Source organism: Mesoplodon bidens (assembly GCF_964165515.1).
Source record: "Mesoplodon bidens genome assembly, chromosome: 1".
Classification (NCBI taxonomy): domain Eukaryota; kingdom Metazoa; phylum Chordata; class Mammalia; order Artiodactyla; family Ziphiidae; genus Mesoplodon; species Mesoplodon bidens.
The window spans coordinates 10,538,889-10,559,944 of record NC_138176.1 but is presented as its reverse complement, the minus strand read 5'-3'; the positions used below and the strand labels follow the sequence as shown (position 1 = coordinate 10,559,944).

At 47.4% G+C, this 21,056-nt stretch overlaps 1 protein-coding gene across 9 annotated transcripts in view; it reads right to left on the bottom strand.

The window, feature by feature from the left end:
• The window catches only part of FGFR2 (fibroblast growth factor receptor 2), a 105,353-nt gene that overhangs the window by 27,263 nt on the left and 57,034 nt on the right, over positions 1-21,056 (bottom strand). For 5 of the 9 annotated variants that reach the window (XM_081228251.1, XM_081228255.1, XM_081228258.1 and 2 more), the window contains 3 exons: positions 10,634-10,824; positions 9,361-9,508; positions 5,701-5,897 (listed from right to left, as the gene is read on the bottom strand). In XM_081228251.1, the coding sequence (XP_081084377.1) occupies positions 5,701-5,897; positions 9,361-9,508; positions 10,634-10,824 (536 nt within the window). Of the gene's footprint in view, positions 1-5,700; positions 5,898-7,966; positions 8,112-9,360; positions 9,509-10,633; positions 10,825-21,056 lie in introns of all 9 variants that reach the window. The other 4 variants (XM_081228252.1, XM_081228256.1, XM_081228259.1 and 1 more) reach the window with 2 other exon arrangements.

Here is a 21,056-nt window from a genome sequence, read left to right as displayed (position 1 = left end):
TTCACACCCATATACATCTTCCCCCACAAACAGATTGTCTCCAATAAGGTTTTAAGGTGAGAGCTTTGAAAATGGAAAACCTTTCCAAACTTAGTTGCTGTCACTATGATTAAAGTTATGGAAATTTTGCTCACATTAAGTGTAGAGGTTTAGATTCCATGTACAGATCTGGAAAATACTTTTGTAAAACACACAAAGAGAAAAAAGGTTAAGAAAATGCCCCAAGTGTAAGAAACGACAGAATTCAATCACTCTGTCTGTGGACGTATATCTTAATTTCACCTCCATGCATTTTTACTATGCTTTTAAAATCCCCTCTGAGACTGTAAAATATGACTGGCTTTCTCTTCACTCCGTTTTACTCCGCGTGCTAATGTGTTTGCAGGGCTGGCACGACCCCTTGCAGGCAATTCCTCCGTGGAACACTGTGTTTCTGGAGCTTCTCTCCTTTGGACCACACTCCTTAAGGAAATCCAATGTCCACCTCTGAATCCTACTTCTGCAGCCATGTTAGATGATCACTTTTTTTCTTGGCACAAAATCATCATCCTCCCTATCAGATATGCTTCTTCAATTCTGGGTTTCCTTTTTATCTAATTTTAAAATAGCCCATCGATAGAGGATCATTTAGTTGTGTACAACAATAAACATTAACAGTCTAAAACAAGCTCTTTTTTCCCCACTCCCAAATCCTGGCAGGCACTTGTTAGCATGTTTTTTCACAGTCTCAATTCAGCTTCCTCACTTTCCAGAATCTCTTTACCATAAATTCCTCGTGCCATAAATCAAGCCTTTAACTAAATGTGCTTTTTGTCTATTTCCACGGTACATAAAGGAGATTAAGCAAGGAAGTGGGGGTTTTTTTCTTTTCTTTTTAAAGGGCCACCGAGAAACTATGTTATCTTTTAATACTAGATTCAATTCAACAGTGAGAGGGGGGCCCACAGAGAACAGAGCAGACAGAGGCACAGATGCCACAGGGAAGAGGTATGAATACTTGTGTGCTTGCTTATTCTGAGGACTCACAAACGGACCACAACCAGCCAGAGAAACCCTCCGACTCTCAGTCCACGGGTCCGCATTCCCAGACCAAAGCACAAGGTCCCAGAGTTAACACAGGTTTGCTATAAGCCCTGCCCATCACTCCCCGACGGCAGGCAAAGTGCCTTCACCACCTCAAGCTGAAATAAAGGTCCAAGGCGTGTGGGGACGGGATTTTTTTCCTTCCAAAACACATTTTAGGTAAAGAGGCAGGGTCGTTGATCTGGCACGCGCTCTTCTCCCTTAGCAAGTCTCCGCCTCCCCAAACCTCCCCCCAGGACTCTCCAGAGTAAACCTATCAAACCCCAACCGGCTGGTCTTCCTAGAAGAACGCACCCAGGTCCGAGCTTAGCCAAACTGTTGTGTCTTCTGGAAGCAGAGAGGACAGAATGGCCAAATGGGGGCTGGGAGGGCCAGGCGCCCACACAGAAGGGCAAATTCCAGTTAAACCATCCATGACCATCTAATTACCCACATGCTTTCTGGAACTGGCGAGGTTTCATTAGACCACTTGATTGACCAAAATACAGAGAATGTTCCGAGATCACGCTGTTTAGCTGCTAGGTAGTAAATGAGCTTCTAGAAGTGGGACTGCCTTTCACGGAGTTCGGTATGTTTCATAGCCATTCATACCCAGCCCCGAGAACTGGCTCCTGAATCACACACGCCATCTTTGTCCTGTTCATGACGCCCCTGGGAATGTGCCATCTGCCTCAAAGACATTGTTATGAAACATGACCTTGACAGCCCTTGATTTTTCTCTGGCTTTCAACCTATCTGTATCGGCAGCCAGGAGGGTGAAACTGAAGTCTGAAAAAAAAAAAAAAAAACCCAAACAAACCTGCAGCCCCTTCTGAGATGCTGGTGGTGGTGAGACAGCATGAGCTACACCCATGTGCATGTCCCCACCCAGGAGCTGTGTTTATCTGCTTATGGAGACAGTTGAAGCTCCATTGTGCCCTATGCAAGTGTCTGTTCCAGAGAAAGAGGCTGATGTGCTCCCTGAAAAACCAATTCAACAAACGCAGCGAGGCTGCTCGCCTCCTGAGCAGACGTCCTCAATTCCCTTCACACCCCTCCCTGCCCCCACCCAACCAATCTGTGCAAAACGCGGGAAGGGTAGCCCTCCCTGTAATTCACGGATGTGCAAGGAAGGCTTCACAACGGCCACGCCGTCCACCGGCAGCCCTGGAAACCTGCACACGAGCCGACAGGCTCACGCAGACGCCCCTCTCTGGACTGGCTCCTGCTGGTCCCCTTGCCTGAGCCCCAGCTCAGAATGTGGGAGGACCCCCGTCAAGGGGAACCAGGAGATGCCCCGTGCTACCCGCCTCCCCCCGACCTAAAAGTTGTTTCTCTTTCCCCAAACATCAAAACGCATAAAGAGTCTCAAAAAAATTCATGGTTACTGGGAAATGATCACAGGGAATTTCTTCTTAGGTACTGGAGAAAAAGTATTTTTGTCTCCAAAACAAATAAACTCAAATGTCTGTCTTACACTGGTAAGTCCAGTACAGATTAGTAAATGTCAATGAAAAAAAAAAATTCACAGTAGGATAAAAAATTTTTTTTAACCTTCTCTTGTTCTAAAAAGGGAGCAATGATTGATTGAGTGAGTTGTGGTTTGTACACCTCCGGGGAGGGGCGAGGGTCAGGGCCGAGAAGATGAAATTCGGACTCACCACAAAGACGCAGAATGCTACCGTGTGATAAAGAGGGCCGGGCGCATGCAGCATGACAAGCGCCTAGCAAATGCCCGGGAAAAACCCATCCCCTAAGACATCTGATTACAGGCTCACCTGTCGCCAGGTAAAGGCATGCTTGGCATCCCTGTGGTATGCTCTCCGTCATCAACAGATCTGCCGGCCTTTCTGGGGCTTTTCATTCCCGCTACAGTCCAATAACCCCCTTTTATCCAGCTACCTGATAAGCGTCTCCTCCACCAAAGGGGCTGTGCTTATGACGGACGAATCGCTCTTTGTGAAGCATCAGGGCCTCCCATACGAGCAGCTGAGATGTGTTAACATTTCCCCAAATAAACTCCCAGAGATTTATTTTTCCAGGGACCTGGTGTTTGCCCACTTTGCTCTGCTTATAGCACTCGACCTTACGGAAACACAAGGCAACTGCATCTCAAATGAAGGCCCCCAAATGACCTTGGAGCCACTGGCGAAGGCGACGGGCCACGTCTTATATGGAACCTGGGTTAGACTAAGCACTCAGAAAATTATGAAGGAAGGAAGGAAGGAGGGAGGGATAAAAAAGGAGGAAGAGCTCGAATCTTCCCTTTCGCTACACAGGGGAGCAGGGGAGAAATGGCCAACTTAGGTGGAGATGACGATGGAGAAAGGCCAGTCAGCCAGAGAGACATAAACCACAACCAACAGAGGTGAGTCGAGGGCACTTTACAGGCATCCGCCTCTTTTATATTAAATAAAGAGAAGAGGGCTTCCCTGGTGGCGCAGTGGTTGAGAGTCCGCCTGCCGATGCAGGGGACACGGGTTCGTGCCCCGGTCCGGGAAGACCCCACATGCCGCAGAGCGGCTGGGCCCGTGAGCCATGGCCGCTGAACCTGCGCGTCCGGAGCCTGTGCTGCGCGACGGGAGAGGCCACAACAGTGAGAGGCCCGCGTACCGCAAAAAAAAAGAGAGAGAAGAGCATTGTAACAGCTGCAGAAAAAAAGATGATGAAATGATTACAGGACAATGGTCTAGCTACACCAAATTACAGGTTTCCTCCAGAAGGCAGCATTTTTCCCAATTAGAAAAAAAGAAATAATAAAGATGGGAACACCACTCCCTCTTTCAGCTCCCTGGAGCCAGGCTCTCAAGATGGTGGCTGTAAGAATGGCCCAGAGGTAACTGGTAAGGAGCAAGGGTTGGGGAGGGGTGGCCACATCACCTGAAGGTCACCACGGGTACCAGCCTGTAAGAGTCACCTTAGGACTGGACTCTCCCAGAATCAGGCAAGTGGCCTCATCGTCGCTGCCCTGGCCCCAAGAATGACAGTGGTACCATTTTAATAACAACAGCGCTCTTGGAGGCAGGGGGGCCAATGGGCACCCTTCTCCTCCCCAACTCTTAACACCATCTGAGCACTTGCCTGCACGTGACACATACTCCAAATGCTACCCTCAGCCTCCATTTAGAAAGACCTGCTTGAAACGTGGCTTCAAAGAAGTCAGCAAGGACCCATTGAGCCCGGAGTTCGCAGGTGGGCTGAGAACAGCCGGATCTGTGCTAAAACCGCTGCTGACCGAATGGTCCCTAATCCTGGCTAGGGCCTTGTCCAGAAAATGTCATCGCCACCTGAAGTCCCAGGAGGGACAGGGCTGGGATTAACCCAGAGTTGCTCGGGGTGCATTTCAGAATCACTGGAGGACTTGCTTAAAATGCAGGTTCCTGGTCCTATCCAAGACCTACTCAACCACCAGAAGCTCCGGGGGCTGAGCCTAAGGAGTCTACAATTTTAACAAGCACCCTGTAAATTCAACTGAAGTACACACTGAGTTAGGGCCCATGAGGTAGCCATCTCCCTTGCTGTTTCAAAAAACATGACTTGGGCTTCCCTGGTGGCGCAATGGTTGAGAGTCCGCCTGCTGATGCCGGGGACACGGGTTCGTGCCCCGGTCCGGGAAGATCCCACATGCCGCGGAGCGGCTGGGCCCGTGAGCCATGGCCGCTGAGCCTGCGCGTCCGGAGCCTGTGCTCCGCAACGGGAGAGGCCACAACAGTGGGAGGCCCGCGTACCGCAAAAAAAAAAAACCCAAAAAACATGCCTTTATTGGAACCAAGTTCCAAGTACTTCTGGAAACACTGCCTTCACACGTGTTTCCCCTTTCCATCTTCGCGAGCATGAGAGAGAATCAGAGCACTGCCTGCTCTGTCAGCTCTGCAGGGTTTTGGCTTAAAGCAGAGGTGTAGGCTGCATCTTGCCCTGTCTGCCCAAAGCAAAGGTAAACCAATCAGGAGGAACACGCAAGGGAAAAGTAACCAAGACCAAGACCAAGTGCGGGGTTAACAACAACAGTCTGTTCCCTATTCATTATAAAAATCATTCTGCCACCGAATCCACAGTCACAATGTTAGTGCAAACAATATACTATAGGCATATGATTCTATTTCAAGAATCAAAGAGGTGGAGCCAAACTTCAGTTAAGACAGACCTCATGGGGCAGTAGCTCAGTCACCTCCGGGGACAGATTTCTGACCTTGACTTAAAAAAAAATAAGTCTAAGAGAACTAGAGTCCCCTGCTTTCCAACTAGTGGCATGAGCCTGTCTCCAAAAGAAGCGTTCGATCACAGGAACAAAAGGGGCTTATGCTCTGAAGAGACCGCTGCACTCGAGCCCCACCAAATGCACCAGGGCACTGCCTCCTGGGTTATTTCCAGTCACGTGGAAGAGCTCAGAGTCTTGCACCATTGGGCTTTCTTGCCCTTGGAACTAGACTCGGTCGACCCCACTGATGCACCCAGACTTGACCCTCCAAGTTCCAGACCCTGATCAGATGGCCACTAAGAGGCCCATGGGAACCACTGGCACAGGGACACCCCCAGAAGGAGAAGATGGCACGGAGGCAGAGGAGGGAGAGACCCAAGAGCTGGCCAGGCATGAGGGAGGGGTAAAGTTCTTCAAACTCTTTATCTACTTTCTGTTACCTGTCTCCTCAGAGGGATGCGCTTGGTCAGCTTGTGCACAGCCGGCTGGCTGCTGAAGTCCGGCTTCTTGGTTGTGTTCTTCATCCGGCACACGATGACCCCCACCACCATACAGGCGATCAAGAAGACCCCTATGCAGTAAATGGCTATCTCCAGATACTCTGGGGAAGCTGTGATCTCCTTTTCTCTCACTGGAGCTAGATTGCAGATCACAGGAGAGGAACAGATAAGCAGGCCACAGAGTTAGGACACCGGACTGATGCATCCTGTCAGAACTACAGGAATCAAAAGGCGACGACCATTCCCAAGGCAAGACGGGCTTCCCGATAACTCAGCGCTGCAGGAGGGCGTGGGCTCCGGGCCAGCCGTGCGCCTCTTCCAAGCGAAGGTGAATAACCAAGGGCTCCTCACTTTACCACCGGGGCCCAGGTGGTCACTATCTCTCTCCTCAACGGGCTTCTGCAACCTTGTGATCGTGGTGGATTGGCTGCCACCAAGTTACAAGGGGCAGGTTACGAGGTCACATTCTGTTAGACATGTGGGCATAGTAAGGCAGCCAGCCACAACCTCAACAAAAGGAGAGTCATCTTCCTTGATGGTCCCTGAGGCAAACCACTGAAACATTCTTAAATATGCACGATGCCCACTTTTATTGCTAAAGGAATGGTGCCTCAGTCTCATTTGGGTAAAAGCTCTTCCAAAGGAAGATGCAACAGTCATCGACCCAGATGAACACAGTTCCATCGGACATGAGATAACTATTCATCTCGTAGGCCGGACTGAAACAGGTCTGAATTTCTTAATATAGTCCAGTGGATTATTCAACTAAACAAGCAGACGCATTTAATATAAAGACTGAATTGCTTATAATATAGAATCATTACGTCCATACGATAAAAAGCTTGTAACATTCCTTCATCAATAACCATTTAAATTTTTGTGTATCTCGTTATACTGATGTCACTGCAACTTTTCTCTTAAAGGAAAAATAGAGATAATGTCGCACGTGAGGATACATATAATTACTTAAGTTAGCACATTCTTAGACCAACTTCCAATAATATCTGCTTCCTCCTTAGTGCTTAACGGTCACATCGACAAGCAGTGTATTTCCAAGGAGTATTTTTCTCAAACTGCACTCTTAGTTAATGTGCTTGTACTGTCAGGCAAATTGGTTAAGAAGTGCCAATCAGGCACCTGCAGAATGCAGTACTGCAAGTAAAAGCAAGCTCAATACAAGAGGCATCTCATTGTCTCAGAGCAAATATTCACAGAGCAGATTCACAACAAAAGGAAAAACGAATGCAATGGCATTATTTAATAAAGCTTATACATTTGAAACAGAAAACTATTTGCAAGATAGTCAAAACTCTTAGCAGCACAGCACAAAACGAAATGCTCAATTTATTTTTACTAGATATAAAATAAGCATGCAGGTAGGCACCGCACTTTAAAAATAAGGAATTAATAACTGCAGTGGAACATTATGAGCTAGCAAACCATAGTCTATGCAGTTTCACGAAGGAAATGATGGAGAGACAGATGCATTAAAGGAGATAGGAATTATCAAGAAAGCTTGACTAGGATAGAGGTGTCGGTTAAAGATTCAGACAGCAGCAATGTTTAGGCAACAGGGCTTCAGTGATGTTGATTTCTCTGTGGGGTGGAAATAACATCAAGCCCAAGATGGCAACAGCATGCTCTGCAGTAAAAGCAAACTGAGAGTCCATTCCATTGCATCATGCAGCAAGCCACCGATCCCCAAGGTAGGTAACACACTGCTTCTGTACACCCTACACACGGGGGTGCTTCTCCCCGGGCACCTCAACATACACCCATCTATTTACATCTTGTTAAAAATAGAAAGCAGAACAAAAGTAATAAAAGTACTTACGGGATTTTAGCAAAATGGAATTTGACATGGGAAAAAATTACTTTGGATTTTACAAAGTAATTTCAATGTCTTCCTTGAAAGAAAGGGGGATGGGGTAAATCTATACATTGACCCAATGACTCACTAAAAATATAAGATCCCTTTGGGTTTGAAGGGTGAAGTTTCACGTGATCATAAATGTGAGGGTGGGATCTCAATGTGAGTGAATTTCCAAGACAACTTTCTTATCCCTGGGGGATAATTTTTAAACATTTAAAAAAACTCTTTAGGCAAGGGGAAAAGGGGCCATTTCTGAGAACAGAAGCTGTGTTAATTTTATAGCAATCAACCAAGAAGAGGGAAAAAACCATGGAGAGAAAGAGCAGTATATACCTGGCAGAACTGTCAACCATGCAGAGTGAAAGGATATCCCAATAGAATTACCCGCCAAGCACGTATATTCCCCAGCATCCTCAAAAGTTACATTCCGAATATAGAGAACCTCAATTTCTTTGTCCGTGGTATTAACACCGGCGGCCTAGAAAACAAGGAAAGCAAGAGAAAAGGCTAGACGACACAGGAATGATTGTGGAGGGGGCCATGGAACCATGAGGCGTCACACCGGGGGCTCCGGAGGGTACCGGCCACCGGAAGATTCCGACTGCAGCCCATCCACAAAGCCCACAACCAAGAGAGACTGAGCGACACGGAGCAGCTCACCTCCACAGGCCCGTCACCACACTGGCTTCACCACCTAGACGTACATGCATGCGATCAAAGGCATGGAAAAATCAACCCACAGAGATCCATTCTCTTGGCCTTTGCTTTGCTTTGCTTTGCGTTGGATATAGGGGTGATTTTCCAAAAGTATGGCACCCAAAAGTCCAAGTTGGGTTCTGGTCCTGTTGGCTGCAGACTCCCACCTCGAAAAAAGGATGGTTCTGTCTAAACTGTCGTGTTGTAAGACAGCACACCACAGATAAGCCCAAGTGGACACCTGGCACCTCCTTCCAGGCCTGTGGGAACCACCAGGGTGAAGGGAGTTTGTGCTGGTTAGCAGGCTCTGGTTATTTTTATTCCTGCGTAACCATCTTGACATACATTGATTGCATTGAAAGAAAATGAAAGAAGGCATGATCTTGGTAGCAAAGAAACAGACTCTTTTTTTTCTTTTCTTAATACAAACATTTGAATGTGAGTCATGACAAATCGAGAAAGGCAACCTGCTGTCTTCAACAGCAGCCAGCCATACATTTACTCACTCAGATGGAATATCCTTGAATTGGGATAACAAAGTCAAGGACAGTATTCCATAAGTATCAGTTACGCAACCAGGAAACTGATGCTCTGTTGAACCAATTATATCGTGCCAATATTTCTTTCAAAATGTGGGGCAGAAGAGGTATGAATTCTGCTGCTATGCAAATGCCACAAATTCAACAGGCATGCCGGTGTGCGTTTACAATGGTGCTGATGTGCAGTAATGATAGTAGATGTGCAGCCTGAACGAGATAAACCAGAAGGAACAACTTACAAACTGGGTGGGGGTGGAAGGTAATCTTTAGAAGAAATTAGAACAAGCACTTTGAATATTGTGGGCATTTTTCCATGGCTGCTGGCATCATACCAGCTGCATCACCAAAGAAAGATTATGATGAATATACCAAGACCACAGAGTTATCCTATAAGCTGCCTGCAGTCTCCCAAAGCACCAAGTCTTTTCAGCTTCTATATCCAGCCTTCTTTAAAACAAAAACAAAAACAAAAAAACACAAAAACGTTGTTACCTTGCTGTTTTGGCAGGACAGTGAGCCAGGCAGACTGGTTGGCCTGCCCTATATAATTGGAGACCTTACAAATATACTCCCCAGCATCCGCCTCAGTCACATTGAACAGAGCCAGCACTTCTGCATTGGAACTATTTATCCCCGAGTGCTGGAACAGACATAGGAGAACAATATAATGGCCAACCAGGAAGGACTTCACACTACCTAGGGTCCCACCACCAACACACCACAGAAAAACAACCTCCATCTCATCTAAACAGCAACATCAAAGGGCTGTGGGTTTAGAAGGAAGACAAGAAGTCAACTAGTGGACAGCAGAAGTGACCCAGTGGAGAGGGGAGGAAGGGTGGGATCGATCCCCTTGCAAAACAGGTCCACAGTTCCCCAGGCTGCTCATCTCTTTCCAGCTTTTTGGATCCTTGGTGTTCTCAGCTGGAGAGAACACTGCATGGGTTTAATGTTCTGAGTTGAGCTTCCTATGGTCCTACTGGAAGACTGTTCTTTTAAAGGACATTCTCTATGAGCAGCTCAACGTGGGAGGCGTGGCAGGCAGTGCACTCAGAAGCATTTGTACAGACTTAACTGCCGCTTGCTATCACCATCTTGAAGAGCAAGACAGATCTAAAAAATAAAGAGGCTGGTGCTATTAAAACAAGGTCTTGCAAGGAACCAAGTAAGAACTACAGGGGGAAAGAAAGTTTCCTTGTTCAACATTACATGAGTGCAGGAATACCTTCTCAAGCTTATCACCTAAACCACATGTGAATGAATTTCAAAGGTTAAGGGGTCTCTCTTAAAAGGAAAATCTACATTGTTTCTAAAAGGTGGCTACTAAAATGTGATCCTAAGGTCATATTAAGGGATATTAAGAGAAAACAACATCAGTGTAACAATAAACGTTGGCACAACGCCTCGAGTTTACAAAGCTCTTTCCAGCTACTTCATCCCGTTTACTCCACGTAACGCCCTGTAGGGGAGATAGTACCACTTCTATAGATGTGCAGCTAAGCCTAAATGTCCCATCTAAGACCTCAGGGCAGATAAAGAGCTCAACTATTCTGATTCCAGCTTTGGCAGTCCTCCCGCTACCCCCTGGCTCCCTTCTGAGGCGTTATCAGCAAGCCTAACGATCTGCTAATTCTTAAACACACCCTGTGCTGAACAAGTAAGAGAGTCGTCTCCTCTCAAATCCAACGGGAAGCCAAAGGACCTGTGGCCGAACCCCTCAGGGAGACCCCAGCCATGGGCGTCTTTGGATTCAGAACGTGCTCACCTTCAGAACCTTGAGGTAGGGCAGCCCGTCGGGCCCGTATTTACTTCCATTCTTCTCCACGTGTTTGATCCACTGGATGTGGGGCTGGGCGTCGCTGTACACTTTGCAGACAAACTCCACGTCGCCTCCGACCACAGCGGAGGCGTTTGCCGGTAGTCCGGCCTGGAGGATGGGCCGGTGTGGCGATCGCTCTGGGGGAGAGAGGGGTGGAAGGGGGAGCGAGGGGTGGAAGGGGGAGCAGGGCCAGGACGGGGGGGGGAGAGACGAACAAATAAGTTGTGTTGTCCAGAAGGCTGACCGTGAACTCAAGCCAAAAAGGCCTCGAGCCTGCTGGCTGACTCCTTTGAAATAACACCACAGCCTGACACAGAACAAAAACGACTTCAAAGGAGACGGCTGGAGTGCGACCCTTGTGAAAGGAGTACTTATTTAGAAAACTGAGAGAAGAACTTACTACATCATGAGTCACTGGACGTCCGTGGCCACCTGACGAGCAAGGGATAAGATTTTATTCGGACAATCTAAAAGACAAATGGCGGGGAAAAGAGTGCCTCTTCTCTCATTCCACTGGGGACACCATCAGAAGCTCACCTTGGTCGTCAGCTTAACCATCCCAGGGAAGCGACAAGACTACCTTTAAGGTCGCCCTGAATTCCAAAATGGTGCCTACAGGCAGTGTCTCCCCGTGCATTTCTAAGATGCTCTGAGAAGACTCCCATCCATTGTTTCAAAAAGAAAATAAACTAAAAACGAAGGCCCAAAGTTATGAACAAATGGTTTCATCTCTTTGCTGTGGCATTCACTCCATTCGGCCATTCTTTGTCCTATGCCCCCATTCACCTCCTCGATAAGTAGTAAGTGTCACTGTGCATCCCATGCTAGATGCACAGACAGACATTCCTCAGCTTATTCAGATGTGGCACCGAAAGAACAAAAAGCGACACCGGGGCTTCCCTGGTGGCGCAGTGGTTGAGAGTCCGCCTGCTGATGCAGGGGACGCAGGTTCGTGCCCCGGTCCGGGAAGATCCCACATGCTGCGGAGCGGCTGGGACCGTGAGCCATGGCCGCTGGGCCTGCGCGTCTGGAGCCTGTGCTCTGCGACGGGAGGGGCCACAGCAGTGAGAGGCCCGTGTACCGCAAAAAAAAAAAAAAAAGCGACACCGGTTCCCAAACCCTGGCCATGTCTCAGGGTGTCTTAAAGGAGTCCCCATAGAGAAGCTGCCAGGAATTACTTCCCAGCCTCCCTCATCTGCCTCAGTCTCTAGGGAAACTCTCTGGTTCAGAGGTGGTCTCTGCAGAAACCCTGTAGAGGCACCCACATCAAGGTGCAGGAGCAAACACACACCAGGTTCCTCAAGAATCAAGTAACAGACCAGCCTGCTGTGTGATCCTGTCTGCAAAGGCACCATAATCACAACTGGACTGGAACCTTCCTACACAGCAGCTCGGTCAAGAGTCACACACCCAATCATCCGTCCATTCACAAATATCACCCCATCCCCACCTACCTGTACGCACGGGTCACCGCCCATTTCCCTCTCCGCACTGTGGGTACCACTGCCTTTACCCTCCAGCCTGAAACACCACCAAGGAAAACGAGGACAGGCCAACAGGTCCAACACAGCAAGGATGTCTCCATGGTGCACCGAAGTATCCCCGCGCACAGGGCGGGAAACAGCCAATCAGCACGATGGCTAGCTACCTAACCTTTTCTATATCTGGGCTTTCAGATTAAAATGTCATTTAGTGGAATGTGTTGGACAAGAGCCAGACCATGTGCAAATTGATTTTACTGCAATAAGCCTGTTGCTGGTTGTAAAAACTTAAAAAAAAAGGAAGGAAGGGAGGGAGGGAGGGAAAATCGAAAAAAGAAAAAGTGCTGGCAATTACTCTGAGCACATTTCATTCCAGAACCTCCCATCACTTCACAGACACCTATATTTTTACATTAAAAAGATAAAGATTTCAGATCCCCAAAGAAGTCATTCATTTTTCACAGTATCATCCGCACAGGCTAAGCAAAGAGCCCAGAAGTCGAGGCTCCTAGTTTTTGTGGGCAGAAAATCTCAAAGCTGGGATCCTTTCAAGCATCACTAGAAACACTCACTGCTTGGCTGAGACACCGTCCTAGCGATGGGCCACTGTGAGCCTCCTGGTCCAGCCTGGCGGCCAGCTGGATGCTACGGGGACCTGCCAGCAGCTGGCAGGGACAGAGCTCTGGTTCGACCCCGGCTCGCCCCATTCACGTGAGAAGAACAGAATTAAGTCCACACACACTCTCCCCACCAGGCCTCCTCCCAAGAGATTTAAGTCCAAGGATCACTGCCCTGCGGGCTGGACACAGCCAGCCAAGTTCACAGAATAGGCGACTTTGCACCTATCAAATACTGAGTTAGTTTACTCCTTTCCACAGAGAAGTGAATGTCAGGTATCAGTTCATTCTCTGGCTCAGTGTTCCAGTTTGGCGTGCATGTGTTTGCATGTTCAAAGGTAAATATTTACAGTGGACCTAAATATTTATTCTCAGAAACAAAGGCACTATAAAATCTTCAATGTCATAAGCCAGATCAACTGAATTTCAAACCAAGTCCCCTTTCTTAAACATGCTTGTTTCTCATAAATCGTTTCACAAGCAAACACTGTGCATGTAATACCAAATAACGATGCCCATGAACAATGAGGTCTTTCATACGGCACGACAGCTCCAGCCTGCGCCAGCCTTCAGCAGAGAACTTCGTCACTGGAGCAACACTGGCAGGGCCCACGACGGAGCTGCAGTCTTGTTTTACTTGTGGTCAGCGTGCTGCTGCGCTCTAGTTATTAAGTTATTCCATTGCTATCCGGACTATGTTCACCAAAAAAAAAAAAAACCCACCACCTTTGCAATGGTTTCATGTTATTGCATTTGCAAATTACAGCGTACCAAATGTTACCGCTTACAGTCTTGAATTCATCCTTTCAAGTTTTCTCACCTTATTCAAAATAACCCCTTAGCCACCCCAACTCCCCCTCGGCCCTTTCTCACTTTGGGTACAAAAACTGCAAGCTGGATCGCTCTGTAATCGAAACCTTACACCGCCTTCCAAAACTTATTACAGCTGCCTTCAGTATAAAATGAAACCTTAGAGAATGTTATTTAAAATGTTTTTAAAAAGTCAGTAGGCCTCATGTTTCGTTTCTCCACATCAGGCTTTGATTTCCTTTGCAACCTTATTCTCTGCCCTTAAACAAGTCGGAGAATGAGGCCTGAAACATCTTGGAAAAGGTCCCTGGATGCCAGCATCTGCCGAGCACGGCGCTCCCCTTTCTCAGATCCTTCAGTGATCACTCTTCCTTGCGTCCATCAGACCCTTAAGAACAGGAATCGTTAGTGAGGGGATGACAGCGATTGGACTCCCGTTCTAACTTCTGAAAAGCTGGGGTGAAAGCAGGGTGCAGATGGCAGCTAGGAGAACAGGCTGGGTGGCAGCCCCCAGGAAGCGGGCAGCCCCTCCGAGGCCCGGCCCAGCGGGCACTTGGGAAGCACCACGGGGACAGGGCAGTGACGGTGGGCAGGAAGACCCTCCAACAGCGAATGTGTTCTCCTCGGCCCTGGGCCACACCAAAGCCCTTGGGTCTGCAACTCTCTGGGGCAGCAAGCTGATATAAAAAGAAGAATTAGTCAGTGAATTATCTCTGGATGAGAAAATAAAACCCAGAGCTGGCCCATCTCTTGTTCTTCTGCGATAACAAAAGTCACATCTTCTCCGCCAGGAAGGATTTCGTTTTAGGCAAGGGTCTCTTACAGCATGTTCAACTCTCAGATATTATAGCAAATAGATTTTTCTCTTTACCGGGGGAGTGAAATACGTATACAGAAAAGCTGACGAGCACCTCACCTCTGTGTTTTTACTGAAATGTTTAAAAATACATATTCTGGGCTCAGCAGGTCGCAGGGGCCAGTTCCTGGGCCCCAAAGAGGATGAGAACTCTTAACAATAGAGATTCTAAGGTCCCTGCGTGAGCTCCAAATTAAGACAGAATGGAAGGCAGTCCAAAGGGCGTGGCTGAAGCCAATGGACAGTTGGCTGCCCTGCTGGAATGAGGTTTTACCAAATAAATGTGTAGTAAACACAGCCCGGAGTGCTTTAAAAAACACATTCTCTCCCCCGCATTCTCTCTCTCACTCCCTTTTGTCAAGTGCTCCAAATGAGTCCACTTTACCGAACCAGAAGGCCCAGCTGCTAAAAGTCTAAACATCAGATGGCCTGTCTCAAAATCCTGCTCTGAAGCTAGGACCAGGAAAGCAGGAAGAACACAGCCTGCTTCATTCCAAGGGCTAATTATTGAGAGAGAGAGAGAGAGAGAGAGAGAGAGAGAGAGAGAGAGAGAAAATACCTGAGTGACAAAGAATAAATCTTTGTTAATTGACCATTTGAAACTTTATAACATGCCCATCCTCTCCTGGACATAATAATACGTTTGCTCATAAGAGATCTACAACTTTTGCTCTGACATAGCAAAGGCCATAAAAAATGTCCACCAGGCAGAGGGGCCTCCTGTACGGACTCAGTAAATACGCATCCCGGGGATCAGAGGGAGAACCAGCTTCTTAAATCACACCCTATAAATTAATCAAGCCCAGAGTCACTGGTTTCCCAGCACACACTGGTCTTCTAAGTATCTCTCCCCAAAGTTCAGCAGCGCTTGCAGCAAAGAACCATTTCAAAACCCCGCTCTCTGGCAGCAAAACACCAAAAGACTCCCAATCACACCGCTTGCCCAGGACTGATCTGGAAACAGAAAGTCTGCTCTCGGGGCGCCCATTCATTTAAGGAACGTGAAGAACCCTGCCTTCCCTGTCTTTAAGTTAAAATCAAAATTTAATTACCTCTCCTCTGAAACGGCAGTTTCTTAGCAACTCCAAGGGCCTGAATGAGGAAAGAACATTCTGCGATTTAGAGAACAAGTGAAAACAACTGAGAATTCTTGTTTCTAAAGCCCAGCCTCCCTTTTTTCTCAAGAGGAGGCGGTGGTGGCTTTTGTTGCATAAAAAAAAACCCCGCACTAAACCAGTTAGCATGAGGCATGGTTATTAGGGGAGCCGATCAAAGGCCTCTGAAGTTTGAGGAGCCCAAGAACCTGCTAAAGACCTCATGCTAATTACAATTAGTAGAATGAGTTCATTGTCTTGTCAAGACTGTGCCAAATGCCCTCAAACCAGACAGGCTACATCTAGCTGGGTTCTGAGTTTTGTTTTCCCTAAGCTTCCTCCAGCCTCTAGAGACCGGCACAAAAGAAGGTCAGAACCAAGTGATCTGGAGGAAAAGGGACAGTTAGGATATAGGATGAGAAGGAGTGCCACAGGAGGAGTACCACATTTCTTTCTTTCTCAGAAAGAATCAAAGTATGCGTAACCAGTATTTTGCTTGTCACCTTCTAGAACAGACTAGGGATGCTGGGTACCTGGAATTACTTTAAAAAAAAACAAAGTGGGGGGGCGGGAAATGCATTTTGGTAGAAGATGACTGGTTTGCTGCTCTTTCTCCAACCTGCACGTAGCCTCATTTTCCTCCTGCTTAGACATCTGACCTTGAGGAACTGGGCTGGGGATCCATCTTCCTCTAAAACATACATGTTTCTCGGCAGAGAGAGCGAAGTCTGGGGAGCAAAAGCTGGTTTGGGAAAAGCCAAAGTGTTTTCCCTCCAGCACTGAGGTTCCTCAGTGACTTATGGAGGCTGCACCATGTGAAATGCTAGAAGCAAAACACCACTAATTCCTTTGTGTTTGCTCGATGAGGTGGAGACGCAGGGTGAAGTGCTGGCTGAGGCTGGAGGGCCTGGGAAGCCCAAAGCAGGCGGAGGCACAGTGCCTTCCTTAATTAATGTCATAGACGGTATTATTTGGCTGGGAGTTGAGTGGCTTCTACCAGCTGGGTGTCAATTTAGGTCTTCTTGGGCAAATTACAGGAGCAGGGCGGTATGTCATTTACACCCCAAATGTTTACGATACCCTGATCTCTGTGCCTTCGAAAACTCAAACTGGCACTGAAGACTCTCTGGCAGCCACAAAGGCATGCCAATTTTAGGTTCAAAAATGCCCTTCTTTTTGTTAAAAGGAGACATAGCTTTGGGATGATGAAGAAGTTCTGGGAACGAGAGAACGTTCACTGGGAACGGTGACGGTTACACAATTGTACTTAATGCCCCTGAACCGCGCACTTACACATGGTTAAAATGGTACATTTTATGTTATGTGTATTTTACCACAACTGAAAAAAAAAAGAGAGAGAGAGAGAGAGAGAGACATGGCAAAGGTGACAATATCATAGAGTAAGATATAGTCCTAGGATCATGGAAAAGCTGCCTTCTCAATTAGTTAAGCATGTTTATCTTGTCCCATTGACTAAATGAAGGCTTTTCTCTCTTCTGACACAAAGACTCTGCACAAGGTCCCCCCCACCCTTCCCTGTATTGTGCTTGGTTTTCACGCTGATGCGAAACTCAGACAACAGTCTCCCCAGGCTCCCTCCTGAGGAGCTGGGGTAAACACAGCTGAGAGCAGTCACGCTGGGGAGCTCCATCACGGAGCCTCAGCACCCCGCCACTTGCCACAGAGGGTGCAACATCTTTCAGGAATGCAAGATTATCAGCTGGTGTCTGCAGAGCTGGGTTCCCTTCATGGGAAGAATATGCTAGAAACAATAAAAAAAGAAGAGAAAAAAAAAGTCCAGGAATTAAACATACCCTCTTGTCACACAGGCAGAACTCTGATTTAGAATATCTTTTTTCAAGTGATTTGCAAAGAAGCTAAAAACCAAACCATGGAGGAGTCCCAAAGACAGCAGCAGTCAGAACGAAGTTGTTTAGGGTGAAAATGTTGATATCAAAAAAGATCCAGAAATAGGTCCTAGAAAAATATTCACCCAGGTGCCCAAGAAATAGGTGTATGCAAAGCTTGTCAATGGAGCCTCTCTGGTAACTGGAAACTAAAAAGTGAACACAAGTTAAATACCTAGCAAAAGGGGGATGATTAAGTAAACTCTACTCTGTTCACAACAGACAGCATACAGGCCACTAGGAAGGATGAAGCAAAGAGATACGTACAGACGTGGAGAGATGTCCACGGTAATAATGTTGACAGTTTCATCAACTTTCACCATTAAAAGACCTTACTTCTAGAGGAAGTCCAGAAAAATCTATCATGCTAATCTCTCAGATGCCTTACTTTGCTCCTGGGGCGTGTCAAGCAGAAGCAAAAGCTTTTAGCCCATCTGGGCAGACAAGAAATGCCTCCCTTTGGTAACGAACCATAGGAGAAGTGGAACAATAAAACCTCATTTGTTTTCTTAGAGGCAAACTCAGACCCTGAAAATAAAAGTGATTCTAGATAATTCCTTGCTACAAGCATATAAAGAGAAGTTTCAAAATAGTCACCCAGATCACAAAAGGCTCCAATGTGAGTTCTACGTCTCTTCTCACCATCCAAGGCAAATGGGAGGCCTCAGGCCAGCCTGCAACCCTGCCCACTGCCCACTGATCACTCAGTGATGGTTCACACACAAGATGGTTTTGTTTCTTTTGGCCAAAATGTAAAATTTAAAGGACTAAATCCTTCACTTCTCAGTCTCAGTCCAGAGTGTATACAGAACCAAATAAAATGAGGAATTCCTTTTTCAAAAAAAAGCACAACTTCCAAAAGATTCCTCCCAAATAATATGCAATGCTTATCTTAAAAAAGAGCACTTTCATGCGGAGATGATAGAGAATATGTCTGGGGCACCACCTGACCTGTGATTTGCACATTTATTTGGGATGGACAGAATTCCTACAGGCCTTGTTTGAGAGAATTCTCTAAGGGGGAGGCTCCAGGAGAAAGAAAGTAAAAGGAGAAGTTCTATCAAGATCCAGGAATCTCCATTCCTATTTATCATCTTCTCACTGCGGCAGTTTGGGGTCTTTTGCACTGTGAGCTGAGAACCCCAAGAGGCCAAAGCACGTGTTTCATTCAACCAACTGTCCCAAACACCCTCTAGGCCAAGCACAGGGTGCCCCATAGACAGAGGATTAACCATTACAGTACAATCAATAAAGACAATCCCTGTAGAATGCTCTGCTCTGTCTTTTCCCTCTAAACCAAGGCACTGAGGTCCTCATCTCCTCACCTCTCTCTTCTCAGAAGGAGAAACAGAAAAACATTCCCAGAGAAGCACTAACATCCTCCCCTCAGCCATCTCTTCCCCACTTCCAACCTGACTCTAACCTCACTATGGTGAAACTCTAAATGCTGCCTTTCCAGCTCAAACCTGCTCTTGAACTTGGGAGCACACCCCTGTTACGATAGGTCGTTTCTGCCCTACCTTCTCCTGACTGTGAAAATAAACCAAACACAGGACCTGAATGTAACAGCAGGGTGCTCTAAGGGAGGGAGAATCCATAAAAGCACTCTGGTGGAAGTATTGTTTAAAAGGGGAAGAATGTGTTGGCATTTCTACACTCATCTTAATGAGAGTTGGCATAATACGTCTCAACTGGGGTCTTTTGTGAAAAAAGGTGACCGGTAATTGAAGCTGTATATATAAGTTTAGAGGGGAATTCAGAAGATTCCTTGCATTAGAAGTTGCAATATGTTAAGAACCACATACCCCCAAATATAAGTAACTCAGGCTGTTTTTCTATTATTTCAATTCAGCACATACTGATCAAAATCTTGCTAAGTTCTAGCTCAAATTACTGGGCACTCTGACTGCCATGGATGAATTTACATCTTCACGCCAAGCCTACTTGCCCAGAGTCTAATAGCAACAAGCTTTCTCTCCGCCCTCTGCGCCCACCTGAATTATTTCCAGCTACGACGAAGAGACCCTCTTACAAAATGCTGTAAGTCATTCACTTGTCTGTAACACTTATTATTATTATTTTTATTTTTTTGGCGGTACGCGGGCCTCTCACTGTTGTGGCCTCTCCCGTTGTGGAGCACAGGCTCCGGACGCGCAGGCTCAGCGGCCATGGCTCACGGGCCCAGCCGCTCCGCGGCATGTGGGATCTTCCCGGACCGGGGCACGAACCTGCGTCCCCTGCATTGGCAGGCGGACTCTCAACCACTGCGCCACCAGGGAAGCCCTGTAACACTTCTACATCCTCTTTGCCCACACCATAGACTCAATGCCAAAGATCAGACGAGAGCTCAAATATTAGCCCTCACCCCAGTCACCTCAGTCAGGCCCACTGCCAGAATCTAAAACAATCAATAAGGCTTCCTTCCTCCACTGTGGAGCAGAGGGCAACTGATGGCTTGCAGAGAACATGGCAAATATGCTGACACGGCAGTTCTAACATGGTCCCATCCAGGCCAGCGTGTGCCTGCTCCAACCCCAGGAGCTGGCACCCACAGGCATCACCTGCCCTCAATGCCCAGAAGGAGTAACTCTGAGCTGGTATCAGTCCTGCAGGAAAGCACTTTCTGCTGGTCAGTACATTCGGGGCTGATGTAGCCACCCACTGGCCAGCTGTTGCCCCTGGAATACCTGTTGTGAAATAGGTATGAAAAGCCACTCTGTAGCAACCAAAAAGCTTGTTAAACAGTAGCTACCAAAGGAAGTTTTGAAATCTGCGTCCTGAAGGAAAGGAGAGGACCAACCAACCACCCCTTTAGCCAGGGCTGAGCTGAGTGTACATGTCTCGGCTTAGAGCTATGAAAGGAGGTGTGGGACCCCCTAATGACAGGACTAGACATCACTAGTGGGTCCCATTATTTAAAAGCACCGCCCTCCTACCAAAGCATGTCATCCCCCATTTTACAGATGAGAAACTGAGGTTCAGAAGTTCCATGACTTCCCAGGCCACAAAGCTAGCAAAGGATGGAAACAGGATTTGAACCACTCACCCACGTAATTCCCACCAGGACCTCCAGAGGTGCTCAGGTGCCCCCCTGAGGGTTGACGCCGTAGCAACGGTTAGGACGAGGAGGCGGTATTGGCTGCGGGAGCCATAAAAGCAGCAGGACTTGGCCCCCTACACAACCCCCACTACAGCCCCACCATTCCATGTCCACTTTAACAAGCCCACTTAGGAAGGCACCGCTGTGACCTATGCCTGGCATGGCACCTCCATCCATCCATTCTCAGTTGAGGGGCTTTCTGCCTTCCTCCAGCTAGATTTCACAACGTCAAGCTGGCACGCAGAACCAGTATCAGGATAAACACCAAGGTTTGAACTCAGAGCAAGAAATGGAAAAGAATTCATTGGCATCAAAATCATGAATATGGAAAATCAAATGAGGTCTGGCCAGGAAGCTTCTAGGTCAAGATGCTTCAAGTTGAGAATCCCAAGGGGCTCTGTGGAGCTGAGGCCTGGCGACTGCCAGGGAAATGCACAAGAGCTCCAAGCTGGAAGGTGAGGGTCAGGTGTCCAATGCGTTCAAATCTCCAGATACACGGTATTG